The sequence below is a fragment of the Haemaphysalis longicornis genome, unplaced genomic scaffold (assembly GCF_048455015.1).
Source record: "Haemaphysalis longicornis isolate Haplotype H1 unplaced genomic scaffold, Haemaphysalis longicornis Haplotype H1 scaffold_1, whole genome shotgun sequence".
Taxonomy (NCBI): domain Eukaryota; kingdom Metazoa; phylum Arthropoda; class Arachnida; order Ixodida; family Ixodidae; genus Haemaphysalis; species Haemaphysalis longicornis.
In genome coordinates, this window is record NW_027526203.1 from 336,511,624 (window position 1) to 336,539,249 (window position 27,626).

Here is a 27,626-nt window from a genome sequence, read left to right on the forward strand (position 1 = left end):
CTGGTAAAAACACGTAAAAGAAGTTGTTTGTCAGCACCAAAAGAGATGTGCGAAAGAACCTTCAGGATATTCATTGTTTTTAAGCATTTATGTTGTAGTTGTTTTATGTGTGGGATGAATGTGAGCTTTTCGTCAAAGATTATACCTAAAAACTTGCGTTCCTTTTTGACAGGAATAGAGGCACCGTAGAGTCGAATGTCTGGATCCGCCCGAATGCGCCTCTTGGAAAACAGAACACAAGTGCACTTTCCAGGATTAAATTTAAAACCGTTGCTATCAGCCCAGCCGGCTAGCTTGTTCACACCAAGCTGCACTTGGCGCTCGCAGATAGACAAGTTACACGATTTGAAGGACAGTTGAACATCGTCTACATAGATTGAACAGGAGATCGATGGTGGCAGTGCCTTCCGAAGAGAATTCATTTTTACAATAAACAAAGTGCAACTCAAAACACCACCTTGCGGCACGCCGTTTTCCTGCACATGAACCCTAGAGAGTGCAGCTCCAACTCGCACGCGAAACGTTCTTTCAGACAGGTAACTAACAAGCGTATTCATCATGTTACCCGACATTCCAAAGGACTTCAAATCGCTGAGGATGCCGTACCGCCAAGCAGTGTCGTACGCCTTTTCAGATCAAAGAATACTGTCATACAGTACTGCTTATGGAGGAAAGCATCTTTAATATATGACTCTAACGCAACGAGTTGATCGTTCGTAGATCGCCCCGCCCTAAAGCCCGCCTGGCAGCTCTCGAGAAGACCATTGTACTCTAAGAAGTACACGAGTCTCCTGTTTATCATCTTCTCAAAGAGCTTACACAGGCAGCTTGTCAGGGCAATGGGACGATAACTGGCGGGAGAGGAAAGGTCCTTCCCTTCCTTTAGGAAAGCCACTACTATGGCCTCCCTCCAAGAGCGTGGAATATGCCCCGAAAGCCATATTTTATTGTATAGGTGTAAGAGTGTTTCAAGAGTGTCTGGGTGTAGGTGTTGTATCATGGTGTATGTAATCTTATCTGCGCCTGGAGCTGAAGGTTTGCACGTGCTCAGGGCAGCCCTCAACTCATAGAGAGTGAATTCAGAGTTGTAAGAAGTTTTTGATTTGTCTTTGTCGTGTAAGGGCTTTTTTCTGCAGATGTTTTGTGTTTCATGAAAGTATTTGTGTAGTGTGCTGAACTAGACACGTGTTCGAAGTGTTGTGCAAGTGTGTTAGCCTGGTCTTCCAGTGTGTCCCCTGTTGTGCTTACCAGGGGCAGGCTGTGTGTCTGTTGTCCTTTGAGCTTGCGTATACGTGTCGAGACTTTGTGTATGTCTGTGTATGAATTAATGGATGTCAAGAAGGTGTGCCAACTCTCTCGTTTTGCCCCACGGCGCACACGTTTTCCGAACGCCTTGGCCCGTTTGAACAAAATAAGGTTACCCGACGTGGGGTACCGACGAAGGGTACCCCACGCCTTGTTCTGGGCCTCTCGCGCCCGCCTACAGTCCTCATTCCACCACGGCCTCCTCTGGTTGCACGGGGCACCAGAGGCGTGGGGAATGGACTTTTCGGCGGCGTCGAGGATGTGCGCCGTGAGCAGTTGGGTAGCTTCTTCAACGTGTAGGTGTCCTATGGATGTGTGGTGTAGTTTGGATGTCTCTGTAAATGTATTCCAGTTAGCTCTTGCTTCATTAAACCTTTTATGGGAAGATGAACTGCTCGGGCCTGTACCTATATACGTTAATGAAGTGGGGAAATGGTCACTACCATATGGGTCCGTGCCCACACCCCACTCAAGACATGGAAAGAGAATTGCAGAACCAATAGCCAAGTCAAGATGTGAGTATGTGTTGTGACCTGTGTTATGGTATGTAGTCTGTTTCTTGTTGAAAAGGCATGCTCCAGAGGATGTTAAAAACTTCTCTATCAGGCGACCTCGGGCATCCGTGCGAGAAGAGCCCCAAAGAGAGTTGTGAGCATTAAGGTCGCCTGTTAGGATGTATGGTTCGGGCAGCTGGTCAACCAGCGCCTCAAAGTCAGAGCTCGTAAGTGCTACATCAGGAGGAATGTAGATGGAGCATACCGTTATCAACCTATTAAATAATATTGTGCGGACGGCTACAGCCTCAAGGACGGTGTTCAAGGTGACAGGGTGGCATGCTAAGGATTTGCGGGCAATTATGGCCACACCGCCAGATGAGTGTGTGCAGCCATCCCTGTCTTTCCTGTATACCAGGTAACTATTCAAGAAATTTGTGTGTTTGGAATTCAGATGTGTTTCCTGGACACACATTAAACTTGGCTGATTGTCATGCAGAATCTCATGCACGTCGTCAAGATTATTCAGAAGGCCTCTGCAGTTCCATTGAACTATGTTTTCTCTTCCCATTATGATGTGTTAGAGCTACTGGAGTGTGATTATTTATGTAGGGTCTTTCGGGGCTTGCACTCTTGGAAGGGGTTTTCTGGCCTTCTCTACTGACCTGGACGTCGCAGCCCGTTCCTTCCGCTGCGATGAAAGCCGGAAGGGCTCGACGTCCATGTCGTCATCTGATGGCAAGGGGGTGCCCAGCGGACTGGGCCCCCTTGACGTGGTACCCTTTCGGGTGTTCTTTGCCTGCGCTGCCAGTGCCGAAGGCGTGGGGAGCACCACAGGTGGCACAGGCAGTGAGGTGGGGGAGGGGGTCGCTGCGACTGCCTCCGTCTCCATCTCCGTGCCCTTGCGTGTGCTTTGGGCCGGTGGAGAGGAAGCAGTGAATGCAGCGGCATCCCCAACAGACATTGTTGCCACCACAGAGGCTGCTGGGTGAGCGAGCGGTGCGGAGGCGGGTTGGGCTGCCATAGGCAACCCAGGGGGGGCGGGGGCGGGACCAAGTCTGACTCGCGGTACTGGGTCCCCGCCGAAACCAAACGCCGCTCCGCCCCCCGGCGAGCTGCGTCGGCGTACCTGCCCAGAGGGAAGGAGACGAACCTCTTTCGCGCCTCTGGGAAGGTGATGTTTTCGGTTATCTTAAGGTTAATGATTTTTTTTTCAAGATGAAACTTTTCACAAGCGCGAGAGTATGCTGCGTGTGGACCCTGGCAATTCGGGCAGGTGAAGTTGGTTGCAGTGCAGTTGTCGGAGAGATGATCGTGCTGGGCGCATTTGGCACATGTTGTTCTGCCTCGACAGGAGTTGGTACCATGCCCGAACCTCTGGCACTTGAAACAGCGCCGCGGGTTCGGGATGTACGGCCGGGCAGAACAACGGATGAAACCTGCGTTGACATGCTCGGGCAGTGTGCAGCGGTCGAAAGTCAGGATCAGATGTTTTTTGGCTATTTCTTTATTGTCTCTCCTAATGACTATGCGCCTTACTGCTGTCACGCCTTGGTCTTTTAGGCCTTCGAGCAGATCAGTCTCTGTCTCGGTTAGGAGATCTGCCTCAGAGATCACACCTTGACAACTGTTGAGGCTGCGGTGGGGTGTGACCCTGATCTCCAGATCTGCCATGCGGGTTTGTTTCAGGAGGATTGTGGATTGCTGCTGAGTTTTAACTTCAACTAGCACTTCACCAGTTCTGAGCTTTTTGGCGTCATATGTTTTGCCGATGATACCTTCAAGGTATTTAGAAACAAGAAATACAGATTGAGAGGAAACCGGCTTCGATTTGTCCACACTGTGGACAAATCGAAGCCGAGGGTAGTTATCTGGCTTTGGGAGTGAGATAGAAGGCAAAGAAGGAAAAGATACTTCGGTGCGGCCCCTTTTCGGGGGCCGATCACGTATGGGGGGGGGGGGGTTGAAAATGCCATATAGCATAGTATAAAAGCAGGGAGACGGGGGTACTTTCTTCTTTGACCTTACCCTGGTAGCCAAAGAGGTCCCGAAGCTCCCTGCCTGGTAAACAGACAGGGAGCCCATCCGCCGGAGCTTGACCTGGGCTCCGACGGCCACCGTTCGTGGTTTCTAACCCTCCACATATAAACACATCGCCACGGTTGGATCCAGCTTATGTTTGGGGGCTCGGGGTCCGCGGTATCGCCAGTACCGTCACCAAGATTGCTCAAGGTGCCCAGTGCGGGGATTACGCTCACGGTGATTACCCTCGGAGCCCAGTTGCGGCTTCTGAGCGTAAAACCCCTCGAAATTCGATATTTTAGCGCACACGATGGTTATATAGGAAACCGCAACGGCGCCCGTGTCCAACTATACTGTGACGCGATGCGCTCGCATTAGAGGCCATACAGACAAAAAAAACTGTAGGTAGATGCTAAAAGGTGCTACGTATTAAATGTTCCTCTTCAAACCTTCAGATCTAGCATTTTTCTTGCATTTTGACTCCCGATGACTGAGTTATCATTTACACACTAATAAACTGGAAATTAAAAAAATGTAACCTTGATTTTTCCGCCAAAACGACCAATGCCTCAAATTGTACCGTCGGAGTTTTGCACGTGGCATCGTTTGAACACCACACGGGAGAGAGGCGGCTTTGCCTGAGCGGGAAAATGCCGTTACACGTCCCCGCAAGAAGGTTATCTTGTCGAGGCGGTGAGACTTTTTTATCTAGCACCCCAGGCAGCTGCAAGGTTTCGATTATGCTCCCGCCGATTGTGGCCACCACTGCATCCTGTATTTTTTCAATGCCAAACGCATCAGCCCCGAACGGCCAACCAAGCCCTTTCCTTCTACTCCGGCCACCCTCCCCCAATTGCTAGCCTTCCCAGCGCTTTAGTCACGTCACCGGTAAATCCAGGGACGATGCGTTCTGGATAGCGACAGCGTTGGAAAAACGTGCTCCGCAGTGGCGCTGAGTTTTCGCTGGCCAGAGCGCCGCTAATTCGGCAATATCAAACCCTGGTTGCCTTGGCGACCAGGCACAAGCCCATAGAGAAATAAAAAATTAGAAGAGTGGACACACGGGCTTATCGCGGCCGAGTGGCCTGACTCGCGCGCCGTCCGGCAGTCGGCGCAAGTGGTAAAAAACTATATATTTAAAATTAAGCTAACACACAATATTATACTTTTAAAATTTTGTTACACATTAGACTACACATTTTTATTTGTGTAATAAGTTGAATGGCTGTCGATGTAAATTTGTGTGGCTTCTTTGCGCCAAGCCTGGCCAAGCCGCAAGCGCAAGCCGCCATTTGACTCTTTCGGCAGCGTTTGCACGTGCGTTTCTGCAGCCTCGTGCTAACCTCTGTTGTTGAGAAGGAAACGCCTAGCGCTTTATTTGCGACATCGGTTTTGCATCCTGAACGAAAGGTGAGACTTTCTTTTTTAAAGTGCTGGTGTGGCGTATCATATTTACGTTTCCTTGTACTGCAAACGCTGCGAGCACTGCGTAACCTCAGGGAATCAGGCATAGCTAGTGCTGCGTCTTTAAGATAAGCGCTTTGGAAACTCCCTGGAAAGGCGTAAGACACCATTTTTTAGCTGGACGTAATGGTATTTTAGGCTGGTTGTGCCGTTTTATCTAGCGCTGAGGGATGCGAGCGGTATGCGCCCGTCCTCGCACGTAGCGTTTACGTGCCGCAAACGACGGCTGTGAGTTGCGGAAGTGGCCGGCCGGCCGGCGGTCCGTAGGCGAAACAGGCGTTGTGCGCTGTCGCTGCACTGAAATACGTGAGCTGCAGGCTGCGTTGTATTATACTAGCTAGCCATTGCTAGCTTGGCCAACTGTTACTGCTATTATGGCCGTGATGCGCTGCAAAGCCGTCCGGGCTAACGTACACGGCGAAGTAGCCGTATCTGCATTAATTTGGCTTATCTGGGCATAACAAGCAGCCGTACACTCATCGTAAGTTTTACGCATGGGTGCATACCAAGCTGCCTGCGTACAAAGCGAACCCGCTCGCCGACGCCGATAACGCGCGCTCGTCGCTTCGCTTTGGCGCGCCAGGTACGGTAAAAACGCGTCTTTCGTCGGCAGATAACAGCTTTGCTTGAGGCGGGGTGAGTGCGCAGTGCATTGAAACCTTCGAATTTGGTCTTCGTTCTACATCGTATATCAATTCCGGCGTCGCAGGCATTGCATACAACTGTTCCACACTTGCGGTTTTTTCAAGCGTTTGCTCTTTTTTCTCTAGTCATATTTTGGCTAGTTTCATTAAACACGTATTGCGCAGATTGCACCTATTCAGTCGGAACTGTGTGTTTCTTGTCATATCTTTTTAAGGCATGGCCTTTGGCGGTCAGTAGTACGCAGTACGACGCTCACTGCTGCTTGCCATGGTGCCCACACAGCGCCCAAATATACTTTCGCCAGGTGCCCGTTCTCGGGATGCGTTTCTTTCGCGAGCCCGTGGGGCAACAGGTTTATTTAACGTTCAGCTCGCTCTCGCTCTTCGTCCTGATTTTACAAAAAAAAAGACAAAGGGATTCAGGCTATGAGCAGCGTTATCATTCTTGTTAACCCAAACAATAGGTGAATTGCATTAAGAATGTGCCTAACCAGTGTTGCGAAATTACAAAGACCCATATTTTAAGTGTTGCTAATAGCTTGACCGCATGATTGCTGAATAGAATAAGAGAACTTGTGTTTTAATTAGGTGGCATGCACTGGAGGCAATACTTGAATACTAGTTGCAGTGAAATTTACAGACTATTCGCATATCATCTGTCATTGCAAGCAGTTTGTGTACTATATCACCTATCACCTGTGCAGGTCTACAGGTGCCCTCAAGACAGAGCCAACCAGCCAGCTGCATTCGTCATACCAAACATGGTGCAAGCACTTCATGAATCGTGCCCTCACAGGACTCACAAAAGTGGCCGTGCCAACTGTTCTCCCAGAGTTATTCAGTTGTATTGATGACTGCCTGCAATGCTTCTTGCTACCTTATTGATGCTTCTGATGGATACCGCAACTGTATTCCATCTATTGAACCTTGCCATTAGCACCTAAAATCTAACGCAAGTCTCGGCACTCAATGAGGTGTGACCACAGAAAAGACTATCGTTGACTCAAGGAACAAACGGTTTTTTATCACTGACATGCCTCATATCATTAAAACCACAAACAGCGTATACAGTCTCCAAACTCCACTCGCAAGTTATTGTTGCTGCTAGTTGTAATATTGTGAAAACAGTACATTCACAAAAACCCTTTTACATTATGAAAACTGCCAGGGTAAGAGGTCATGCTAAATGTCGTTTGTCACCATACGTGCTGCCTGTTGTCGGACTGGCCTAGATGAAGAGAACCATGTTGGGACCTACGTTGTGAAATGCTTGTGGGATTCTGTAATGTGCCACCATTGTCTCATACACGAGAAGCATATACTGCTTCCCTGTTTCTTATATTAGACTGTTCGTATTGACAGCGGAAGGCATGAATTTGTGTGCCTTAATCGAGCCTGGAACCTGTCGGTTGACTACGTGCACGTACCTAAAATATCCCCGCCTGGCCCTTTGCCTTTACTGGGAAGGCAACGCTTTCGGAAGGTAACCCGGCTTCTTGGGAAAATGCACCCTTGCAAGGAACAATAGGAAGTTGATTTTTTCCCTCTTAACCTTTTGCGTGTGCATCTCCACATAAATGGGATTTCTGTTCAATTACTGCTACTGATTTGAAGTTGCCCCGATGCAATAGATCTCATTAGCGTTCATCAAATAAGCGAGGCCATCAAAGCCAAAGTTTTTCCCTTCTTTCACATCCTAACTGGAGAAATTGCCAGACTAAGAAAATTATCTGCGGAGATAGTGGTTGTAAACCGTTGCAAGTATCGGAGTGTCTAGATTATGTTATGGTTGATATTTTTGTATGACTGCAACAGCGCACAGAGTCTGAGGGTGTCGTAGATACAAATAAACCTGTGGATGGCTGAATTTCTGGGTTTTCTGCATTTTCAATTACCGTGGAGAAAAAATCCTTTGTGTGGTTTTGATACCTTTACTTGTGCATTTTTTTTTCATTCCTGGAAACGTATTTTCCTCTCACTACTGTGTATTGTCTCTGTTGTGTATTACTCACTGTTAATTATTATATGTGTGTTGCAAAGAATGATGACAATTTGAACTTGTTCCGTTTAGTGCCATGCAATAAATATTTCTTCATTTATGGTGTGTCTCTTTTATGTGGCTCGGCAACATGTGAACACGCGACAGAATTCTTAACCAAGTGTGAGTGGTACTGTAAATTGCAATTTCACGTTTGCAGAAAAAGGTTTTTTTTTTTTGTAAAAGCATACGGGCACTAAGCCTGAGAATGATATATTCAAATAAACACTAATTATTGCATGAAAGCGTCCGAATACCGTACCGATGCCCGTCGCTGTGAGCCGCGCTTTCCAGTCCTTCAAACTACCCGCCAAAATCGGTGTCCGCGAAACCGAAACCGAAAGTGAACGTACGAAAGTGTGGTTAGTAGTTTGGCTCTCCGTCCGCTCGGCGCGCTACACTACAGTACAGTCATTCGGCCGCAAGGCTCTATGGAAGTGTCCACTCTTACAAGCCGCTGTCGAACTCAGTTACGGTCGGGTGATCCCGGTTAAGCTCGGGGCCCCACCTTATATGTGGGCGATACAGGCGTCCCACTCACTCCCATTGTGAAGCGGGCGATGCGATTGCCATTGACAAAATACAGGAGGCGATGGTGGCCACAATCTGATGCGTAATATCGGAGGCGATACTCGGACCCAATTCACCGCTGCCTTGGAATTGCGCGGTTCCGCTGCAATGCAGACAGGTGGCAGCCGCGCCTTGGCGTTCGATACGGAGCGCCTAAATGTAGATGATGATGAATAAACTTTAATCCACCAGAATGGAGTAAAAAGAAGAGGGAGGAGAGTCTGTTTTTTCTCCTCTAGATGGCGGGTAGGTATGAGCCCTTGCGCACTGGCGACATTTTGGGCCATTAGGGTTATCCGTATTTGTGTTCCCGGTTCGGTGCGATGAAGAGCGGAGCAGAGCTAGCGGTCTCCCAATGCTCTAAAGTTCTAATATGTAAGTCGTGAGAAGTGGGGTCCTTTTGAGATGAGCGTTGGTCCTAGCAGAGCACCATTTGCAGTTGTCATCATAGACGTCTGGGTATATGCGGGGATTGGTTTTAAGCGGTTAAGGAAGGCGTTTGTCTGTATAGGAGTCGACCTGCCACAGAGTTCCACCTATAAAGTGCAATTTTTAGCGTGGCCCAGACTGTAGTGGGCTGTTATAAAATCATGCACCCCACCGTCTAACGACAACGATGGTTGAACGCGAAGCTTTCTCGCGAGGGATTGCCTGGTTGTCGTTTCAGTTTGGAGTTTGACTCGCAGGCGGTTTGGACTTTGACCCTTCGCCAGCCATTTGATTTCACACGAAGAAAGCTTCCCTTGCAACTGTCGTTCTCGTTAGACGGAGGGGTGCATATTTTTTCTGTCTAATTTTGCACGTCCAGCACCCCTCTCCAAATCCAAACTGCTTCTACCGTGTCGAAATGGCGCAATCGCATAGACGTCGGCTTCATAACGCGAGGGACCCAGGTTGTATTCAGACCACGGGGAGCGTTCTTTTTTTCCTTCACCCACGATCATCATCATCGTCAGAGAAAGTTGGCGTTCCTGCAGTGCGTTCTTAACGCGACGTACGCCATCAGTGAGACATGCAAAGCTTCGCTTTAATATCTGCAGGTCACCCTACCCCCCGCGCGAAACGGTGGCTCAGAGATGTGCGGACAGTCCGGAGGCTGAGACCTCGAGCTGCCTCATGAGACTTTTTGCTTCCCAGTATGCCCGGGAGGGCCGATAAATATGAGTTGAATCCCTCTATCCCTTGAATGACTATACGCTGCGCCCCGGATAAGGTAAAGCACTTTGCGATGTTCTAGATTGCTATTTTTGAGACCCTTAGTAATATAATTTTTTTTCCCATACGCCGTACCGGCGTACCAGCAAGCCTCTGGGTACGCCGTACGGCCGAGCCAGACGTATACAGATTAAGCTCTGTCCATCAGCTATCGCTGCGGCGATAGCGGCACAGGCTGGATATTCAGAACGTCCAACGTCACTAGGCGATGGCAACAGCCGAAACGTTCCGGATTGCTTTCACGTGCAAGACGGCGCCGATGCGGGAACGTCGGTAGCATTGCCTTGATATTCGATAACAATCGCTACCACGAGGCGAGGGCGCTCTTCAGCCTGCACCTTGTATTTTGAAAACAGCGCGGCGGTGTTGACGCATGCCGCCTGGCATAACCATCGGCATAAAAAAAAAAAAAAACGTCGAATCCAGACAGCGTTCTCGTCCTTCCTCTGGTGGATCCGAAAGCTCCGGATTTGTTGGTATATATTTATCGTTCTACGTATCTAAAATCCAAACTTTTTTTTCATAAATTCAATTTTTGTTGTTCGTACACTGATACACAAGATCACTCCAAAAAACAGGGGGCGGGGTAACTGTTCAAGTTTTCCTATACAGAAACACGCACTGTTGAAACAACCTCCCCAGTAGAACTATCGAACAATGCATCGCACTGTATAAACTATTACCCAGTTATGCTCAGCTGGTACCGGTAGGCGCCTACGCCACTTCGCTCAATGTATAATTCATTGTAATATAGAAGTCCCAGGACCCGCCAAAAACGGGCCGAACTGGGGTAGTGCAGAGTAGGACAACGTCACGACGCGTTAAACCGTCGGTTGCCGGCATTTTAATAAAATCATTCCCATTCTATCTTCCTATATCGCTTCGCTTACCTCTGGCTTCTAGCCACGTTGATACTAGTCCCAGCACTATCGATGATAACCCAGTTCACGACGAGTGCTTGCTTCTTTTTTAGGTGTGCGAAATCTTACTGTATGTAGATAGCATTCGTGGAGGCTGTGTCATGCCCCGCAGCTGCGAAACAGCTGGTGTTTCTCGAAGGATAGGAGCGGGTGTTTTGCCACTGTGTGCGTTAACGTCATCACAGCCACCCTTGGTACCGTACGTTGGTACATTGATACTTGATACATTGTGCTGTGACCAAAGCACTATTAAAATGTACAGCAGTGTTTCTGGTGGACTTGTATTTAAATCACCTCAAACTTTTCAAACATTAAATGATCATCATCATAATGATCATCAGGCTACTCAGGTTCGCTGCACAACGAAAGACTGATACCCTAATTGCCCACCCGTTGACGGTTCGTCTCATTACATGGCCAGCCCAAGTCCATTTCTTTTTATTTACTTGAACTATGATATCTTCTACTCTAGTTTGTTCTCTGATACAATTAGCTCGTTTCCTGTCCCTGAGTGTTATTCCTAACATTATTAGTTCCATGGCCCGTTGAGCCGACCTAAGTTTGCTTTCGAGCTATTTAGTAAGGCGCCAAGTTTCAGCTCCGTATGTCATCATCGGAAGTATGCACCTGTTGTAGATTTTTATTTTGAGTGACAGAGGTACCTTACTTTTCATTATTTGGAAGGGCTTGCCGTGTGCTCCCCAACCCATACCTATTCTGCGCCGAATTTCTCTCTCGTGGTTGGGGTCAGCACTAACCGTCTGTCCGAGGTAGTTATATTCTTTTACTTATTCAAGCGTTTCGCTTCCGAAGCTGAAGAGAAGGCTTTTGGCACGCTTATTCTTCACTACCTTAGATTTATTCATATTTATTTTTAGCCCCGCAGTACTGCTTTCTGATTGTAGCCCCTCAAGCATTGTTGTTTGCAGGTGTTCTGCAGTCTCACTCAGCAAAACTATGTCGTTCGCGAACCTCAACTGGCTCAAGTATTCCCAGTTTATCCTTGATCTTGTGTTTTCCCAGTCAAGCTTTCCAAATACTGCCTCCAGACATGCTGGGAATAGTTTTGGTGAGACGGTATCAGTGTTGTACGGAACGGCGTTCCTGGAACTAGTTCCTTTTTCGAGGAACGGAGGTACGCCACCGTTGCAATAAGGGTCGGTGGAACTGTAACGGTAACTCGTTAGGTTTATAAAGGAACGGCGTTACTCCTGCAAACGTTACATTAATTGCTAGGATTTGGCCGTTTTTGTTGCCAGTGCTCGAGTACAAAAATACACAAGTCGGTACTGTGTTTTTAACTTCCTACAAGCTGTCCAATTTGCCCGCGCCATTCAGCAGAACGTGCTTCGTCGAAAGACAAAGGCATGAGAATAACCACAAAACGGGCCGCATATTTTGCTTGCTTTCATGCCGGTTAAGCTTGCGCGGCGTTCGACGGGTGAATAGCACAGCCGCGAGAATGCTTCGTGCCATTCATAGTTTGTCTGGAGAGGCCAGGAAAGGTTGTCTAAGTCCGAGTGGCGCTGCAGGTCCCATGTGAAACCACCGTATCTGTATATTGCCAGGGGTAACTACCGCAATAGTGCGCGCGAGGCGCCGGTGCGTTGAGGTCGGGGGAGTTGCACTCGCTGTGAGGTCATTCGAAGGGTCACGGGCTATCAATAGGGCTGGGTGCACCGCAGTGTTGGTAGTCACCGCCTACCAACACTGTTGGTAGCTGGGTGCACCGCCGAGATTGGTAGTCAGCCGGGATGGAGACGTATTCATGGTGACGCACACGTTCATAAAACCTATCTGAAAACTCATTCCAGTGATCAGAGCAATAATGACTGACTGAGCGTTAATTAAAGCTCACTTTTAACAAAATTTTGGCTCACGTTCTCGAGAAAGTGACTGCTAACAAACTATCTCGGGTGACTAAACAATCGAATTCAGAGGCAGCTATCTGAAAACTCATTCCAGTGATCAGAGCAATAATGACTGACTGAGCGTTAATTAAAGCTCACTTTTAACAAAAGTTTGGCTCACGTTCTTGAGAAAGTGACTGCTAACAAACTATCTCGGGTGACTAAACAATCGAATTCAGAGGCAGCATTTATGAGGCTGCTGTAGGATTTTTTTTATGCTACAACTGATGAAAAAAAATTACCCCGGTGGTATTTAAACATGTCCTCTGCTAATGTACGGAGGTAGTCCGCCTGTACGCAGGCCTAACTCCAGGGGTTTAACGTTCAAGGTGATGGGCGATTCCAGTGAGAGGATTGCGATTTTAACAACAAAAACAAAAGTAAGCGGGAGATAGCATATCCCCCAGACAGTCATGACCCTTGGTTATGTCGTCCCAAGGACAACATAAGGGCTGGACCGGAAACTAGCTGGTAAATCGTCATCACTTCATCTGTTTGTTTTTTTAAATCTGACCTAATTGGTTACTCTGCATTTAAAATTGAAAATCTTTTGCGGGTAAAAAGCAGTATTTTGAATGCACCAGCATTGTATTTCGATTTTTTGATGGGTTTAAACTACGAAACATCTTTTGGCATTTCGCTAATAATTTAACTGTCCGAACCGGTTCGCGAAGCGGTTCAAGCTTGCGAACCGGTTCGCGAACCGGTTCCGGTTGTGATTTGGTCGAACGAGAACTGAACCGGAACGAAATAAATTCACCCGAACCTGAACCGTAGCCGAACCGGTATTTTTTTCGGCTGGACACACTATTAAATATGAAAGTTTCAAAAGGCCGTTCGTTCCATAATGTACATAATCGTGAAGTCGGCTCACAGTTCTTCAATGAGGTAAAAACGTTGCACTAGCCCAAACCCATGCATTACGTATAGCGAAGGAGCTGATCCAGCTGGTGGACGCAGGGGCAGCTCTGGTATTTGTTGAAGGATCGATGTTAGGATCTCATCAACAAACGTTCCCAGCAAAAGGAAGGAAAACCCTTGTTGAAATGTACATACCTTGCTTTCTTTTCTTGAAACTTTAATTAAAAAAAGAAAATATGTTTACACGCATTCACGCCCCATTTTCAAGGTTTAATTTCTGTGAAACGCATTGCCTATTTTATACACTGTGTTGCAGTAGAAACTTTTTCCGGAAACGTAAACTTATTCAGCAATTCAACATCAGAAAAGGCGTGTGCAGTATGAATTTATTTCCTGCTCTTATAAAAGTGGATATTCCCTGCAAAAATGTAAACATATTATCCGTTTAAAAGTGAACCATCTGTGCAAAAATGAAAATATGTATGATGGGTTATTCCAGTATTATTAAAAATTGTAAAAGTTCGGTATCGATCTCGTTTTCTATTAGCGTCCCATTTTTTAAAACAGCTAGCTCCGCGCATGATGAAAACGTGAACCAATAATGAACCATGTAAATTATTTGTTGTGCTCCGTTGGCATATACAATATAAATAATGTCACTGTTTGTATGAAACTGCTGCCTTAGTAGAGCTTATATTTGTGTTGCTACCCGCCGCCGTGGCTCAGTGGCTAAGGCTGCTGAGCACGAGGTCGCGGGTTCGATTCCCTACCGCGGCGGCCGCTTTTCTGATGGAGGCGAGAAGCAAAAACGCCCGTGTGTTCGAGATTTCGGCGCACGTTAAAGATCCCCATGTGGTCAAAATTAATCCGGAGCCCTCCACTACGGCGCGCCTCATCGCCTGCGGTGCGTCGGCGCGTTAAACCCTACAATCAAATTTGTGTTGCTGGATAAAATCACAAACAGCCAGATTATTGGTAGCCTATTTACTGCGACGATGTGCGAACAGTTTCTGAAAAAGGCCTACCTGATTTTTCGGCTGTGCTCACAAGCAAGCAACGAAAGCGTGCACTGCTTAATTAGTGAATCAGATGGAGGAAGGCATTTTTCACGAATGCGCTTCCTGATTTTCGAGGGAAGATGTTTTTGTAAACAGGGGTATACTGCGCTAAAGGTTAAGACGAATGGAAGAAACACATACGACACTTATACCGCCCTTCTAAGCGTCCTATGTATTTCGTCCTTTAGTCTTAACTTCTCGCGCAATTTACCCTTCTTTCAGTACGAACAAACTAGCCCGACAAATCTTAGTGGTGCCTACGTCTCTTCGTCTCCTGGTATACAGTTCAATTACGATCACAATTTCTCCGCGTGTTCTGCGAGAAAGTATACGACCAGGCGATTATCACAAACAGTCCGGATATTCTTCGGGTAAATATGGCGTGTGTTCCTTGTAGCGAATTCTAAAAAGCGTCTAGTCTCAAGAATGACGAGATGGTAAGGCGGGAGGGGGGAGGGAGGGGCCCCGCTTGTTTTTTTTTTTTAACCGGGCCCTCAGCAGTGCTTATCCGGCCCTAGGCCTAACGCACGATTGGTAGTGCATATGCCTCGTAGGGACGTGTGGTGAAGCACCGCGTGCGTTCGCGTTATCAATTTCTATGGCCACGCCTGACGTTGGTTCGGCTTGGCGATGAACCTTTCTTGGTGGAATAAGTCCAAAGTGATGTAATTCGGGTCTCGAGAGACGTGAAGGTACACGTTGCGTGTCCGATGTGATAACGCAGCCGAAAAACTATCACTACGCGACTCGTGCGCGGTTACCTATAGGGTCGCACGTTTTTTATATGTATAATTGCGTTGCTTTTTTTTTTCTCATTACCTACTGCTGTGCCAGTCTTTTTTTCCCTTTCCGAGAAATAATAGCATCCGCCTCTCACTCCTAGAATTGCGCCTTCTTTGTGATAAGAAAACCGGGAAATGTGATGCACTTCCCAGTAGATAACACGCACCTGTCGTCACCGACGCTGACATATATATTAAGCCGTGCTGCTCCCCCGAAAGCACCAAGAAGTTGATTGGAGACCGGCGTCAAACACGGTGTTCCCGCTCCTGCCTTAGAATGAGTCCGATCGTCCTATTCTGCGTCTTCGCTGCATCCGTTTTTGGTAAGCACATTGTCTGCATACTTGTAATGAAAAGCATTTACATCTGGAACTGTTGCGTGTGCATATCTGCTACTGTGCCCGCAAAACATGTGGCCGTCTGAGAAAGAAGGCAAGAGCTGGCTTCCCCAGTTCCTACGTATTTCTGCCTCAGAAGCGATTATTAGCACGCTGACGAGGGGCTGTCGCTGTCGCCGGGACGTCACGGTTGAAGTTCCTTCATCGGCTTTTAAGCCGATGAAGGGACTTTAGTCGCAGTAGAAACAAGATTTAGCTCACCTGCTGCAGTTTATATCATCCAGTGCAGTGAACGTGGCGACACGTGATCCGTGCATTATAGTTTCAAACAGAGCGCGACAAAGCGTTAACGTTACTTCCCGAAGCTGCAGGCCTTCCTTTCAAATAAATTGCAGGAATATTTACCCTCTTGTGGAGCACTACGCGTGTCCTATACAGCTCAGGAATAAAGGGGAGGGGAGCAATAGTGGACAGTTGGCATTAAAGGAGCCATGAAGAGAAAACACAAGTTTGGTTCATTCAAAAGATTGTCTCGTTAGAATCATACTGACACCACTTTTAACGTAAACTTCGCTCAAATAAGCTACATAATTAGGAAAAACGGGAATGGTCATGCGACCCACCAGCTCATTTCCCGCAACAGAACCTGTGATGTCACATGGGCTAAGCTCTGCGATTGGCGGAGGCTGGCAGAAGCAGACGCAAATTAGGTAGAGCTTACAAACTAGACGAACGAGCGATTTGCGCTTAAATTTAGGGCACATTCTTTACAAAGCAATAAGAATGATGGGACAAACAGTGGAAGTTACGAAAGCACATGTAAACATAGAAGTACTGATGCGTTCTGCTGTTCGTACTGCGCACAGCATGCTTTGGTTTAGCTGCACAGCACTACGGGGCTTGGGGTTGTCGCAGACGACACTGGCCGATTGACGCAAGCAACGGTGTCTTACGTGACCCCATTTGTCGAGCGAGCACTGTTTCAGGGAACGAATATTTTCTCCCAGAACAAAAACAAGCCAGGTTTAAATGCGGGCAAAAACAAACCAAACGCTTGCCACGGTATGGTGGCGCCATCTAGGTTACGGAACGTAAAGAAACGAGGGAACAAACCAACACCGCTGTACAGGGTGGAGACAATTTTTGAACGGTCCCGTGCCGCCGCAATTGGGCCAACGGGCTCAACGCGTTATTCTTTTCGTTTCCCACGAGACCTAGCAACGCGAAACAGACAATATGATTCAAACTTCTTCAGTAAACCACGTTGCGGCGATAATTTTAGCGCGGTTTTGACACAATGACTTGCTTCGGCGGCGAGCGAGCAACCGAACATGGCGGCGCCAGCGTTACGTGTCTCTACCCTGTACGGCGGATGCGTGAATGAAGGTATTCTAGGCTGCAGAGCGGTCGGTTCCTGTGATATCACTTGGGACCACGAAAACGCACGATTGAGCGGGAAAATCAAAATTTTAACCTAAACTGTTTAATTTCTCAGTGAATAAAGCACCGTTTGTATCCGGACAAGCGCTGGGGGCACTATAAAACACGAAATCTTTCGAATAAAACCAACTTGCATTTTCTCTTCATGGTTCCTTTAAGATCACAGCCAACTGGCCCTTGCTGCAAAGCTCCGATAAGGTTTACCCTTGGAGGTAACGAGCAGGCGGGAACGCAAAGTTTAGTTTCATAATTTGTCCTCCAACATGCCCTGCGTGCAGTATCTTACACTCGCACCGTTTCTCCAGCACCGATTACATAAAAAGGTCGCCGCGAAGAATGATAAAGGCCACGATAGCAGACAAATTGTGCACTTCCATTTGTTTCTGTAGGAGATATAAAACCAGCTACCAGAGACATCAGACAACGGGAAACACGGAAACTGCCTACTCCTCACTCCGGGGGAGCATCTCCTTTCGGTTCCCCTCCGGCGCTTCATAGTTTCACATAAGACGGCGTGTATTTGTCTAGGAAGATGTATTCCCAGCAATGCATCAGTGTTTAGATGTGAGGCCGACTTTAAAAAGATTGCGGCAAGCTTTGTTTTTGTAAGCTTGCTTTCCCACATTGCGTTTGCACAGTGAAGCCAACTCACAAAAGGAAAAAAAATAGCGAACGTGGCGGAAGGAGTTCACCGACGGTGTTCGGGCCGCAGACGCCAAGCGTAAGCAAGATGCCCAGGGGCTCCGAATACCGCGAGGCGGAAAACGCAAGACGAAGTCCAAAGCATGGAATCTTTGGGCTTGTTGGTCCATATATCACCAAAACACAACAGCGCTCGGGACGGGACGAAGGAAGAGGCTACGCACACGCAGCGCTGTGTGTGTAGCCTCTTTCTTCGTTCTATCCTAAGCGCTGTTTTGTTTTGTTGCTACCATCCCACTGGTCCAACGGGACTGTCCTTACGCTTGGCAATTAGTTCCTTCGTTTTCTTAGTTTTCCAGTTTGTTCCCTACATTTCGCTTCTCCCTGCTGATGATTCACCGAGTGGCGATGTTAGGTTGTCACTTAGAATATTTACACTGACTTCGTTCTGTTCGTTTAGAAGCGGGAATTTGTTTTGAGGAGTTATTTTAAACTCCTGCGATCTGGCTCTGACTGCATCTATGCGGGGCTTCTTAGTTTTCACGAGTTTCCTTCTTTCTCTTTTGAGATTCAGCCTTGGCTTGCATCTAACCGTTCATGATCGCTGCTCCTAATCTTACTCAGCACCTCTAAATCTTGCACACTACCTGAGTTGTCACTTAAAATGAAGTCAATTTCGTTTTTTGTTGTACAATCGGGGCTTTCCCATGTTCATTTTCTATTCTTTCGTTTGTAGAAGGATGTGTTAATCAACTTCACGTTATTTCTCTCTGCAAATCCCACCAGTGTATCTCCTCGACCGATGCGACTGTCAATTCCAAAGTTTCCCGCTGACCTTTCTCCCATTTGCTTCTTAGCGACCCTTGCGTTAAAGTCGCCCATCACATTCGCGAACAGCGTCGTTTTCTTCATCATTGCTGATTCAACGTCCTCGTGGAAGCTGTCTACGGCTTCATCATCATAGCTGGTTGCTGACACATAGGCCTGCACTATCTTCGACCTGTATCGCTTGTTTAGCTTTATCGCAACAGCCGTGACTCTCTCGCTAGTGCTAAAAACTCCTCCGATTCTCCGCTATTTCTCTGTGGATTAAAAATCCCCCCCCCCCTTCGTGTTCTTCCTTCTCTTGGCGTCCACTGCAGCACAGAATATGCCCGCTTGTGAGCCCCATGGTGCCTTCTCCTGTCCTTCTATAACTTCGCTTAACCCTATAATATCCCACTTAATGTCCGAGAGCTCCTCTAGTAGTGCAGCTAAGCTTCCCTGCTAGACAAGGCGCGTGCATTGAATGTTGCCAGGGTCAAGTTCCAAAGCCGGCCTGTCCGGACCCAGAGATTTTTTGCACTCTCTGCTGTATCGCTGTGCTGACCGCCGCCGTGGACTGGCGCTCTACAGGTGATAAAACAATTCGTTCCCGCTTTTCCGGGATGATGTGAAAAAAATAATTTTGTGACGAAGTGGTGAAATAAGCATTCAGGCACAACGCGCTGAATTTCCCGATGTAGCAAGTGCACCACTATCCACACGGCAAATTTTACGGGATACAGATATTGCTACCGAAGCCAGGTAAATCCCCCCTTTTTTTTTTGCAAATTATGTTTGTAAATCGCAACCTTGTTACATACGTGTTGAATATAAACATTATTTCTATTCAAGTTTTGTACGTTTTTGTCAATTAACCAAATTTTTCCTCATTGCCTGCAAAGCCTCCGCCTCCCCCCCCCCTCAATTTGCCATCCGGCCCCTACCGTGTCGGCTTCGTGCCACTCAGCCCTCCGCCTCAAAAGTTTGACGAGCCCTGCCTTAACTAATGTATCTCTGAACGCCACATCGAGACATAAACGTCTTGTGTAAACGTACTGCTGATGTGATGCACAAAATAATAGCTAGACATTGCAACCTTGCAATCGTACACCGCGAAGCTTTCATGACGAAACGCCAGATGGGGCGAAAAATTCGTTCATTAGGTGGCGAATTTTCTGATATGTCGATAGTGATAATGGTGTTTCTTGGTGACCGGCACATGTTCAGTAAGGCCATTGGCAAATCTCAGGGTAAGAAATTGCACCACTTTTCTTATTCACGTCGATACATGGCGCATCCCCACAGACTGCAGTGTCCGCGAAAGTTATTTCCGTGGTGGTAAGAAAAAGCAAGGGTTTAGCATTCACGTAATAAATAACGAGGTATTCAGCAGTTATTAATAAACACACTCAACCAGCCTCGGATTCGAAAAGCCGAAGTAGAGCACTTTTACCTTCAGTCCTTTTAATGACATGCTCAGTATATATCCAGTAGGTTTTCTTTTACTTGTCCCCTGATTTTGTGACTAGTTTATTTGCTCTTGCGCATTTGTTTTCTTGTTCACTCTACCAAATAGATACACTTTCTTTTTCTCTTATCCCCAGAAGATTGATGGGAGGGCATTGAGGTTGAAAAAACAAAATAAAGTCAGTGGTTATTATGTTTATAAGCTTCGTGTAATAAAAAAAAAACTACTAAACCGAAGATCGGGCTTTCAAACCGTGAAGCAGCTTAGTGCACCGCCCGGGCGTGTCAAATTGCAGGGGTAAAAAATAAGGGCGAATAAGAAAAACGCAGTTTGGGCGTACAATGTATCGCGAAGCCACTGACACCCCGACGCAGCGTTCGCTGAAGCATGTGAATTACGGCTAAAATTAATACACACAGCGTGTATAAAGTTCCAGTTGCTAACGTCTTGTTTCCGGCGCTCGCTGAGATTTCCAAAGTGCGACAGGCAAACGGCGATGTCCCATCGAGGGTGCGGGAAATATGTCCACGTTTCAAATTTCGCGCAACTGGACTGACTGCATATGGAATATGACACGCGCGAAGAGGCTTTAAACTCACACGTTCCGCGCCATCTGCGGATTGAATTGATTTGGGTTGGTGCGGCAAATAAAATCCGCATTGTCAAGTGAAGCCTGTCGTTCGGTTATGATTTTTTTTATAACTGGAAACTTCTTTTTGTCATTAGTCATGTCCGTGCATTTGTTGGCGCGTAAACTTATTGTACTCCTAATATAAGACGCATTTATTTCGCGCGAAATTCTACCATATAGTTACACTAGTTGGACAAAATGCGGTAGCTAAACGCACTTGCAACTGACAGTGCTCGCTAGATGGCCAGCACCTTCTTGTAGTACTTCATTACATTCACATTTTCAAGCTCCCTTAGCCATTTTCGTTGTTGATAGCCTCGTCTCAGAACGCATAACTATGCACTTGCGGGCGAGCGAGCCGCGATGTACACAAAACCTCTCTATGCGTGCGAGCGTGTGTGCGTGTGTGTGCGTGTGTTGGTGACTGCTGCTGGCGTTTTTCTCTGACAGTATCATACTTTTCTCCTTGCCTATGCGTCCTCATTCCCTCGGAACAACGAAGCATCGACGTGAAGTGAAGCTCGTCAAAATAAGCTTATACCAGTGATATAAGGCAGACTTGTTTTGCCGAACGGCATCAATGATCGCTCTCGTAACATGTATTAATGCGACTGATCGATTATATTCTTCGAATTCTCTGAACAAAACTTGGATGGACCTATTCAATATATAAATATATCAATGCAATACGTGTTTTCAAATGTTAATTGATAATTACGTTACAAATTTAAATGGAATTCCTCGATGGGAAAATATTTTTTCCATACCTGTTCATATATGTACAATCATGGACAAATAAAACGCGAGCATGAAAATATGAACCAGAACACACAAATGGCGCTTCTTTGCGTGCAATTGTCGCGTGTCTTTATTTCAGTAACAAGGATTTAAAATCCGTCTTTCCAAATATACCACTAGCGGGTTTTTATTTTATCTCCACAATCCACATTCTTTGATTTTGCGTATTCTGGTTCATATTTTGGTGTTATCATTTCATTTGTCCTTGACTATACACTACCCCTTTCAAATAAGCGGCAGATTCACTTAATCATCTCGTTGTTGGGGAGCGGGGCGTAAAAATGGAAGGGAAATGGCAGCCAGCTGCCACTTTCTCCTACCTGTCCTCCAGGGTGTCGAGAGAGAGATGGAGGTTCTTTCCTGCTCTTTCTCTGGATGCATCAGTGTCGCAGTGCTTGGCAGGCTGCTTTGGGTGCGCCATGCGGTGTTGCCAGTGGCTGGTCATAATGGCCGACTGCTGGAAAGAGACCGGCCACGGCGATTCTCGACGCTCGCTCTCTTTTCGGCCCCCATCGTCGCAGGCCAGGCGCAGTGCATGAGCAGTGCCGTGTACGAGGCCAACAACTACCTGGACACGGTTCTGGGCCTTGTAATGCCACAGCAAGTGGCCAGCGCCAACCTGAGCGTGGCTTCTCTGCCGGGATTCGCGGTGAACCATCGCGGCGAATCGAACAGCTTCAGCGTGCGCTTCGACGACGGGTTGCTCTTCGGTCTTGGTAGGCAAACCCGGCACGGGATATCATATGTGTGTGTGTGTCCAGGCATGATGTACACGTACAGAAACAGGGTACGACGACTTGGATTGGCAAGGCTGATCCCTGCGGAGACATACCAACAGACACTTTGGTGAAGTTCTCATTCATTTCGCATATTTTAGCAAGCCTGAGAACTGAATTAGATCATAAGGGATGGAGATGCAGCCTGGAACGTGTCACAGGTTCTGGGTAGCTGGCCCAGTAAATGCCTTCAGCATGAAAATTATACCCGAACACACCGCATGAAAAACTTACCAGCATCCCGCGATGTATAAAATTCAACTAATGAAAGGAATGCTAAATTAGAACATTAAACGAGCACACAGTTTGCTGAATCGTAACAAAAACGTGGCGTACTTTTTCTCGCGTAAAATGAAACGCCGAGATGATGATGCTGAATAAAATTGATTGCTTTCAGTCGAGGCGCTGGTATTAGAGAGCTCGCGCAGTTGGAGGCGCCCTTAGTCCAGAATACCTTGGATCTTGCTGGCTATACTTCCTAGTGACAAGCTTTGTAATAAGGCGTTTTAATTTAGAGTTTTGCGGCCTGTTTTAACAAGGCCCTGTACATGGAAGAAGGTTTCATCATCACTTAATTGTGTAGTATCGCTGCAGTTGCAGAAAATACACCAGAAATACAGGCCATTGTTGCTACATACGTATGTTCCCCCCCCCCTTACACACACACAAACCTGCCCGCAATGGGGATTGGCCAAAAACGGCACCGCAAATACGTTAGTAGCACACCTAGGTGCCCATCTGTCCCAGTCCTGTACCTACGTGCACAAGGCACAAGCTCACGCTTCCTTTTTTTTTTTCTCTTGTTTTAGAGCGATGAAATAGTGTCCTTGAAGATTCATCATGATCCAATAGGTACACGTCAACAGCTGTTGCTGTAAGTCGTATCCCCTCCGGGTGAGCGCCTGTGAATTTTTTTTTTTTTTTGTCAGGAGTAAAAATTGGGCGCTTTTAGATAGTTAAACACCGAAGCGGCACCAGCTTTTACACGTCCGCCAACAAAACCTCCCGAGTATCCACGTGTCTTCGAAATGCGAGCCGTTTTATGCACGAGGAGTTCTATAATAGCGCGAGATATTAAAACACGAACGTCCCGGTGTGTGTAGCCTCACATTTCAAGCGGCTTTCGACGGTGACCGCGCAGTTAAAGAACGCGTTGGGATGTTCGTCTTCCTTCCAAAAGGAGGTCGAGTCTTGAGCTCGAGAGCGGCACACAGGCCGAATGCATCGAGAAAGCATCTCTTTAATTGTTGCTGCATACCTTACAGGATTGCACGGCTCGAGTGAGGGGAGGACATAGGTTATAGTTCTATGCAGTTTTATTCTGCGTGTGCAAAAGCGCCTTGCGGCAACTTTATCGCGAATGTTCAGCAGAAAGCAGCTGTACATGTCTTCCTTAGGAATGACTGCCGTAACGCTCAAAAGAGATAAAATTTGCCCATACCTTTCACCTAAATTTCTTGTCACCTATGTCGTGCGCTAAAAAGCTTTACTGGTCATTTACCTCCACAGAGTGCAATGGTTCATGATTCTTTATTACCATATTTCAGGAATTCGAGTTTATTTTTATTAGTAAGAAACGAATAAAAGCGACAACACTACCTCTCGAGATGCAAAAAAAAAAAACCTTCACTACATGTAATGTGCATGCTAAAAGCCGGTAGAAGAACGAGAACTACGCTTTCGTGTTCGCAGTTTCTGCAGGCATTTACGCCTGAAAGAAAGCAGCTTTAGTTTGTCATTTAGCATAACGCCAGCGACTATTTTCGGTCCGCTATCTGAAACCACCAGCGTATATGCAGGGAGGCGTCAGACACTGTTTGCTTCTCGAGGGAAAACTCAATTTTCGCTCGTTGACTTGCGTTTACAATCTTGTAAACTTTTTTCGGTGCCCTCACCAAAGGCAAGACCTGGAAACGGCACGGAGACTGCCAAGCAACCCAGTGGCACGGCGACAACATCACCACCACCTGCTACGCGACCCTGGATGGCATGCAGGTGGCGTTTCTGGGCACGGCAAAGGGCGGCAACCCGAGCTTCGAAGAAGACGTCAAAGTTATCCTGGTGGCGCGGAACTCCTCTGTTCGAATTTCGCTGACTGAAAGGAGGAAAGGTATACAATTCTGCGAGCTTTGTCTGCTAATGCATTCAGCGCCTTCGTAGCCCCCCCCCCCCCCCCACCCTTCCTTTTTTTTTTCATGTGTTCTATTTTAAAAGAAAAAGCGTGCCGAGTTGGTTTCCTCATCACTTCGCCGCCAACATGCTCGCCTAACACTTTTTATAAATTGTATCACCATGAGCGTCTTCGCAACGACTTCTTTCACTCACCCACTGTTTCATTTCTACGGCGCGATCATTCTTTTAAAGTTGAGCGTATCACTTGCCATTCGTTTATGTTCGCACACTCATTCATTCGACGCACGATAATAGAATGGAATAACCTACCACAGCACACTGCCATAGAATCTAACATAACCAAATTTTAAGACTTGTTAAGGAATCATCATCATCATAATAATAATAATAATAATAATAATAATCCCATCTACGTCCACTGCAGGGCAAAGACCTATCTCATTAATCTCCAATCATCCCGGTCCTGTGCTAACTGCGACCAATTTATCCCCGCAAACTTCTTGATCTCATCTGCCCATCTAACTTTCTGCCGCCCCCTGCAACGCTTGCCTTCTCTAGGGATCCACTGTGTTGCCCTTAATGACCAACGGTTATCTTGTCTTCGCATTATATGCCCTGCCCACGTCCATTTCTTCTTCTTAATTTCTACTAATATGCCCTTAACTCGCGTTTGCTCCCTGACATGCACTCCGCCCTCTCTTGCCCCTTAATATTACAGCTATCATCTTCCGTTCCATTGCTCGTTGAGTCGTCCTCAATTTAAGTTCCCTCTTAGTTTGCCTCCAAGTTTCTGCCCCGTAACGACCTAATTCTGTTCTTGCTTGCGTTTCTTTCTTCTTTGTTGTTGTTCTTACTTGCCTTGTTTCTACTATTGTCTTGTTCTTTTGATGAGTTCTTATTGCTTGTGTTTTCTGCATTTGTAATTTGTGATTTTGTTCGCACCCATTTATGTTTTGTTTGTTTGATGTATGCGCATGCTCCCCCCTATGTAATACATTCCTAAGGAGGGCCTTTAGGGGTACCCAAATAAATAAAATGAATAAATTTGCCTGCATGCAAACTACGGTCTTCGCAGACAAGACGGTCAAGACCTGCCGAAGTGTAGGCATCGTCTCCCTCTTGCGCTTTGAGTCTGACAATAGCTCGCACACGTTCTAATTAATGGTCACGAGGTCGAGCTCGTGCAAGTTTTACCTAAATATAATATTTTTAGAAATGCTTATGCTATTTTTTGTGTTTGCTGCAGTCCTGTTCAGGACGACCAGAACTTTTGCAAAACCTCGCCCGAATTATGAACCCAACTGAAATTCTGATTTCAATCTTTTATTCCTTTTTCTCTTTAATAGCTTAAAGCTTAGTTGGCATTGTTTCAGCAGGGAAAAAATACATTCTCATATTTTTTAGACAGTGCTCGCAAGGTAAAAGTCCCAATACCGTTTACACAGCTTCAAATGATAGTACATGCTTAGAAACCCGGACTAAATGATGAATGTTTCTCCATCAGCCAAACATGAGGAGTTAAAATAGCTTCGACGTTGAAGGTGGACGTTGAAGGTGGAGTTCCTCATTCCTAACGCTCAATTCATAAATCACCATAGGAATTTCAATTTAACCGATTCATCGTAAATATGTCAGTGTTGATAATTTATAGCCAGGGCACTAAAGCCACTTACACGTTGAACATAGAAAAAAGTTAAACGTGCGTAATAACTATGTGCGTGAAAGAGGGAAGAAAAAACTTTATTTCAAATGTCTGGTTTGGTAGGCGGAGTGCCCGGCAGCCGCAGCTTGCCGGTGAACATGGCAGCTCATTCCGTAAGGCTCTTCAGAGTCTCGAAGTCCGAGCTGCGCAGCGCCCCCTCCCAGAGCTCCCGTCCCAGGTGACCCGTCCCAGTGAGGACGGGTCACCGAAGAATCAGTTTTACACTAAGGAAACCGCGTGCGAAGTGAGACTCCGAAGTGTACGTGTAAGGTATGATAGCTATAAGTGCGAAAGACAGGCGACCGGTGATGTGCGTGCTGAGCATTACGACCCATTTATAGCCAGCAAGCACAGAACAACACCAGGCACCAAACTTCAATGGGAGTGCTTGCAGTTGTAAATCGTAGTGTTTTGATTTCTTTCAATACGCAGCGTACTTGTGATATGCTTCCGTAAAAGTAGTAGTGCACGCACCACGCAAAAGCGACACAAGCAGCGTAATAAGAATATTGTAAACTATGGACATATATCTGGCCCGAGCAGGCTGCAGTTGTCGCAATACATAGGGATGCTTTCTTCATTCGCACAGCTTCTCGCAGTATTGCATTGTCCCGCACTACTGTAGAACGTGTTCATCACTCATCCTGTGTGGCGTGCGCTGGCAGGACACACGGTGTACCCGAAGCTGTCGGTGGGGCGACTGACGATGGAGCGCGTTCTGGTGAGCCGCCTGAACGTGCCTGCCCACCTGCAGACCGTCTTCGAGGACAAGCTCAAGCTGGCAGCGTCGGCTATCCTGCAGCGCTTCGTCGAGACTCAGGCCCAGCAGGGCGCACTCAGCGACGCGTTCGGCCTGATCCACCTGCCCCTGCCGCAATAAACGGTGGCTCTTTGAAAGGCGCTGATGCCGCGCACCCTACAGTGTTGCTCTAGTCTTTATTGTGTGTGTTTGTGGGGGGGGGGGGGGGGAGTTTGTGGGGAAAATGGAAGGAGAGAAGCGAAGTGGCCACTAGCTGTCTCTCCACTCTTTCCTTACAACCCACCTGAAATTGCGCAGGTATAGCACTGAACCACTCAGCTGCCTGCATGTCTCTTGAAATTACTCAGCGCAAAAAATGAGGGCTTACGGTGCTCCCTCTCTTTCTATGTGTGGATGCGAGGATGCACGATGCGCGATAACTTGTTGCCAAAACTACGCGACACTTCCCAAAATGATCTCAGTTACGAATTATATCTTATAACAAGCAATATCGCACTGACGTCAGCCTCGAGGGCAAGTGGCGTATTTAAAAGCGCGTGGGGAGGGACGCCCTCGAATGACATCAACTTCCCTTTTCGAGAGCAACTACAAACCTAGTATTCTCCAGAAACGCATGGGAGGGGGGGGGGGTGATCCCATTGTTCAAAGGCGCCTTATCATTCATCATGCGGTTTTTATGCAGCATAAAAACCGCATAAAAACCACAAAAGTTGTTTTGTAGTTTTTTTTTTCTAAACGAATACTGAGCTCTGTGCTGTCTGCCTGATTGCAAAGAAACATCGTGCTGGGCTTCTCTGGCAGCAAATGCTGGGTCCTGCTAGCCTGAAGAATGCGCGCGGTGTCTTGGGCGA

General features: G+C 47.0%; 1 protein-coding gene across 1 annotated transcript; it reads left to right on the forward strand.

Moving 5' to 3' along the window:
• Positions 1–15,468: 15,468 nt before the first annotated feature.
• Positions 15,469–26,934, forward strand: LOC144152646 (uncharacterized). Its single transcript, XM_077684016.1, has 4 exons — positions 15,469–15,606; positions 21,926–22,120; positions 24,081–24,290; positions 26,681–26,934. The coding sequence occupies exons 1-4, from the start codon at positions 15,561–15,563 to the stop codon at positions 26,893–26,895; spliced, it is 666 nt and encodes a 221-aa protein (XP_077540142.1). The 5' UTR covers positions 15,469–15,560; the 3' UTR covers positions 26,896–26,934.
• The last annotated feature ends 692 nt before the right edge of the window (positions 26,935–27,626 follow it).

Excerpts from the sequence above, each read along its gene's own strand:
- LOC144152646 (XM_077684016.1), top strand. The coding sequence starts at position 15,561 with ATGAGTCCGATCGTCCTATTCTGCGTCTTCGCTGCATCCGTTTTTG. Across the intron at positions 15,607-21,925 it reads CTTCGCTGCATCCGTTTTTG|GCCAGGCGCAGTGCATGAGC; the intron begins GTAAGCACATTG and ends CCATCGTCGCAG. Across the intron at positions 22,121-24,080 it reads CGGGTTGCTCTTCGGTCTTG|GCAAGACCTGGAAACGGCAC; the intron begins GTAGGCAAACCC and ends CCCTCACCAAAG.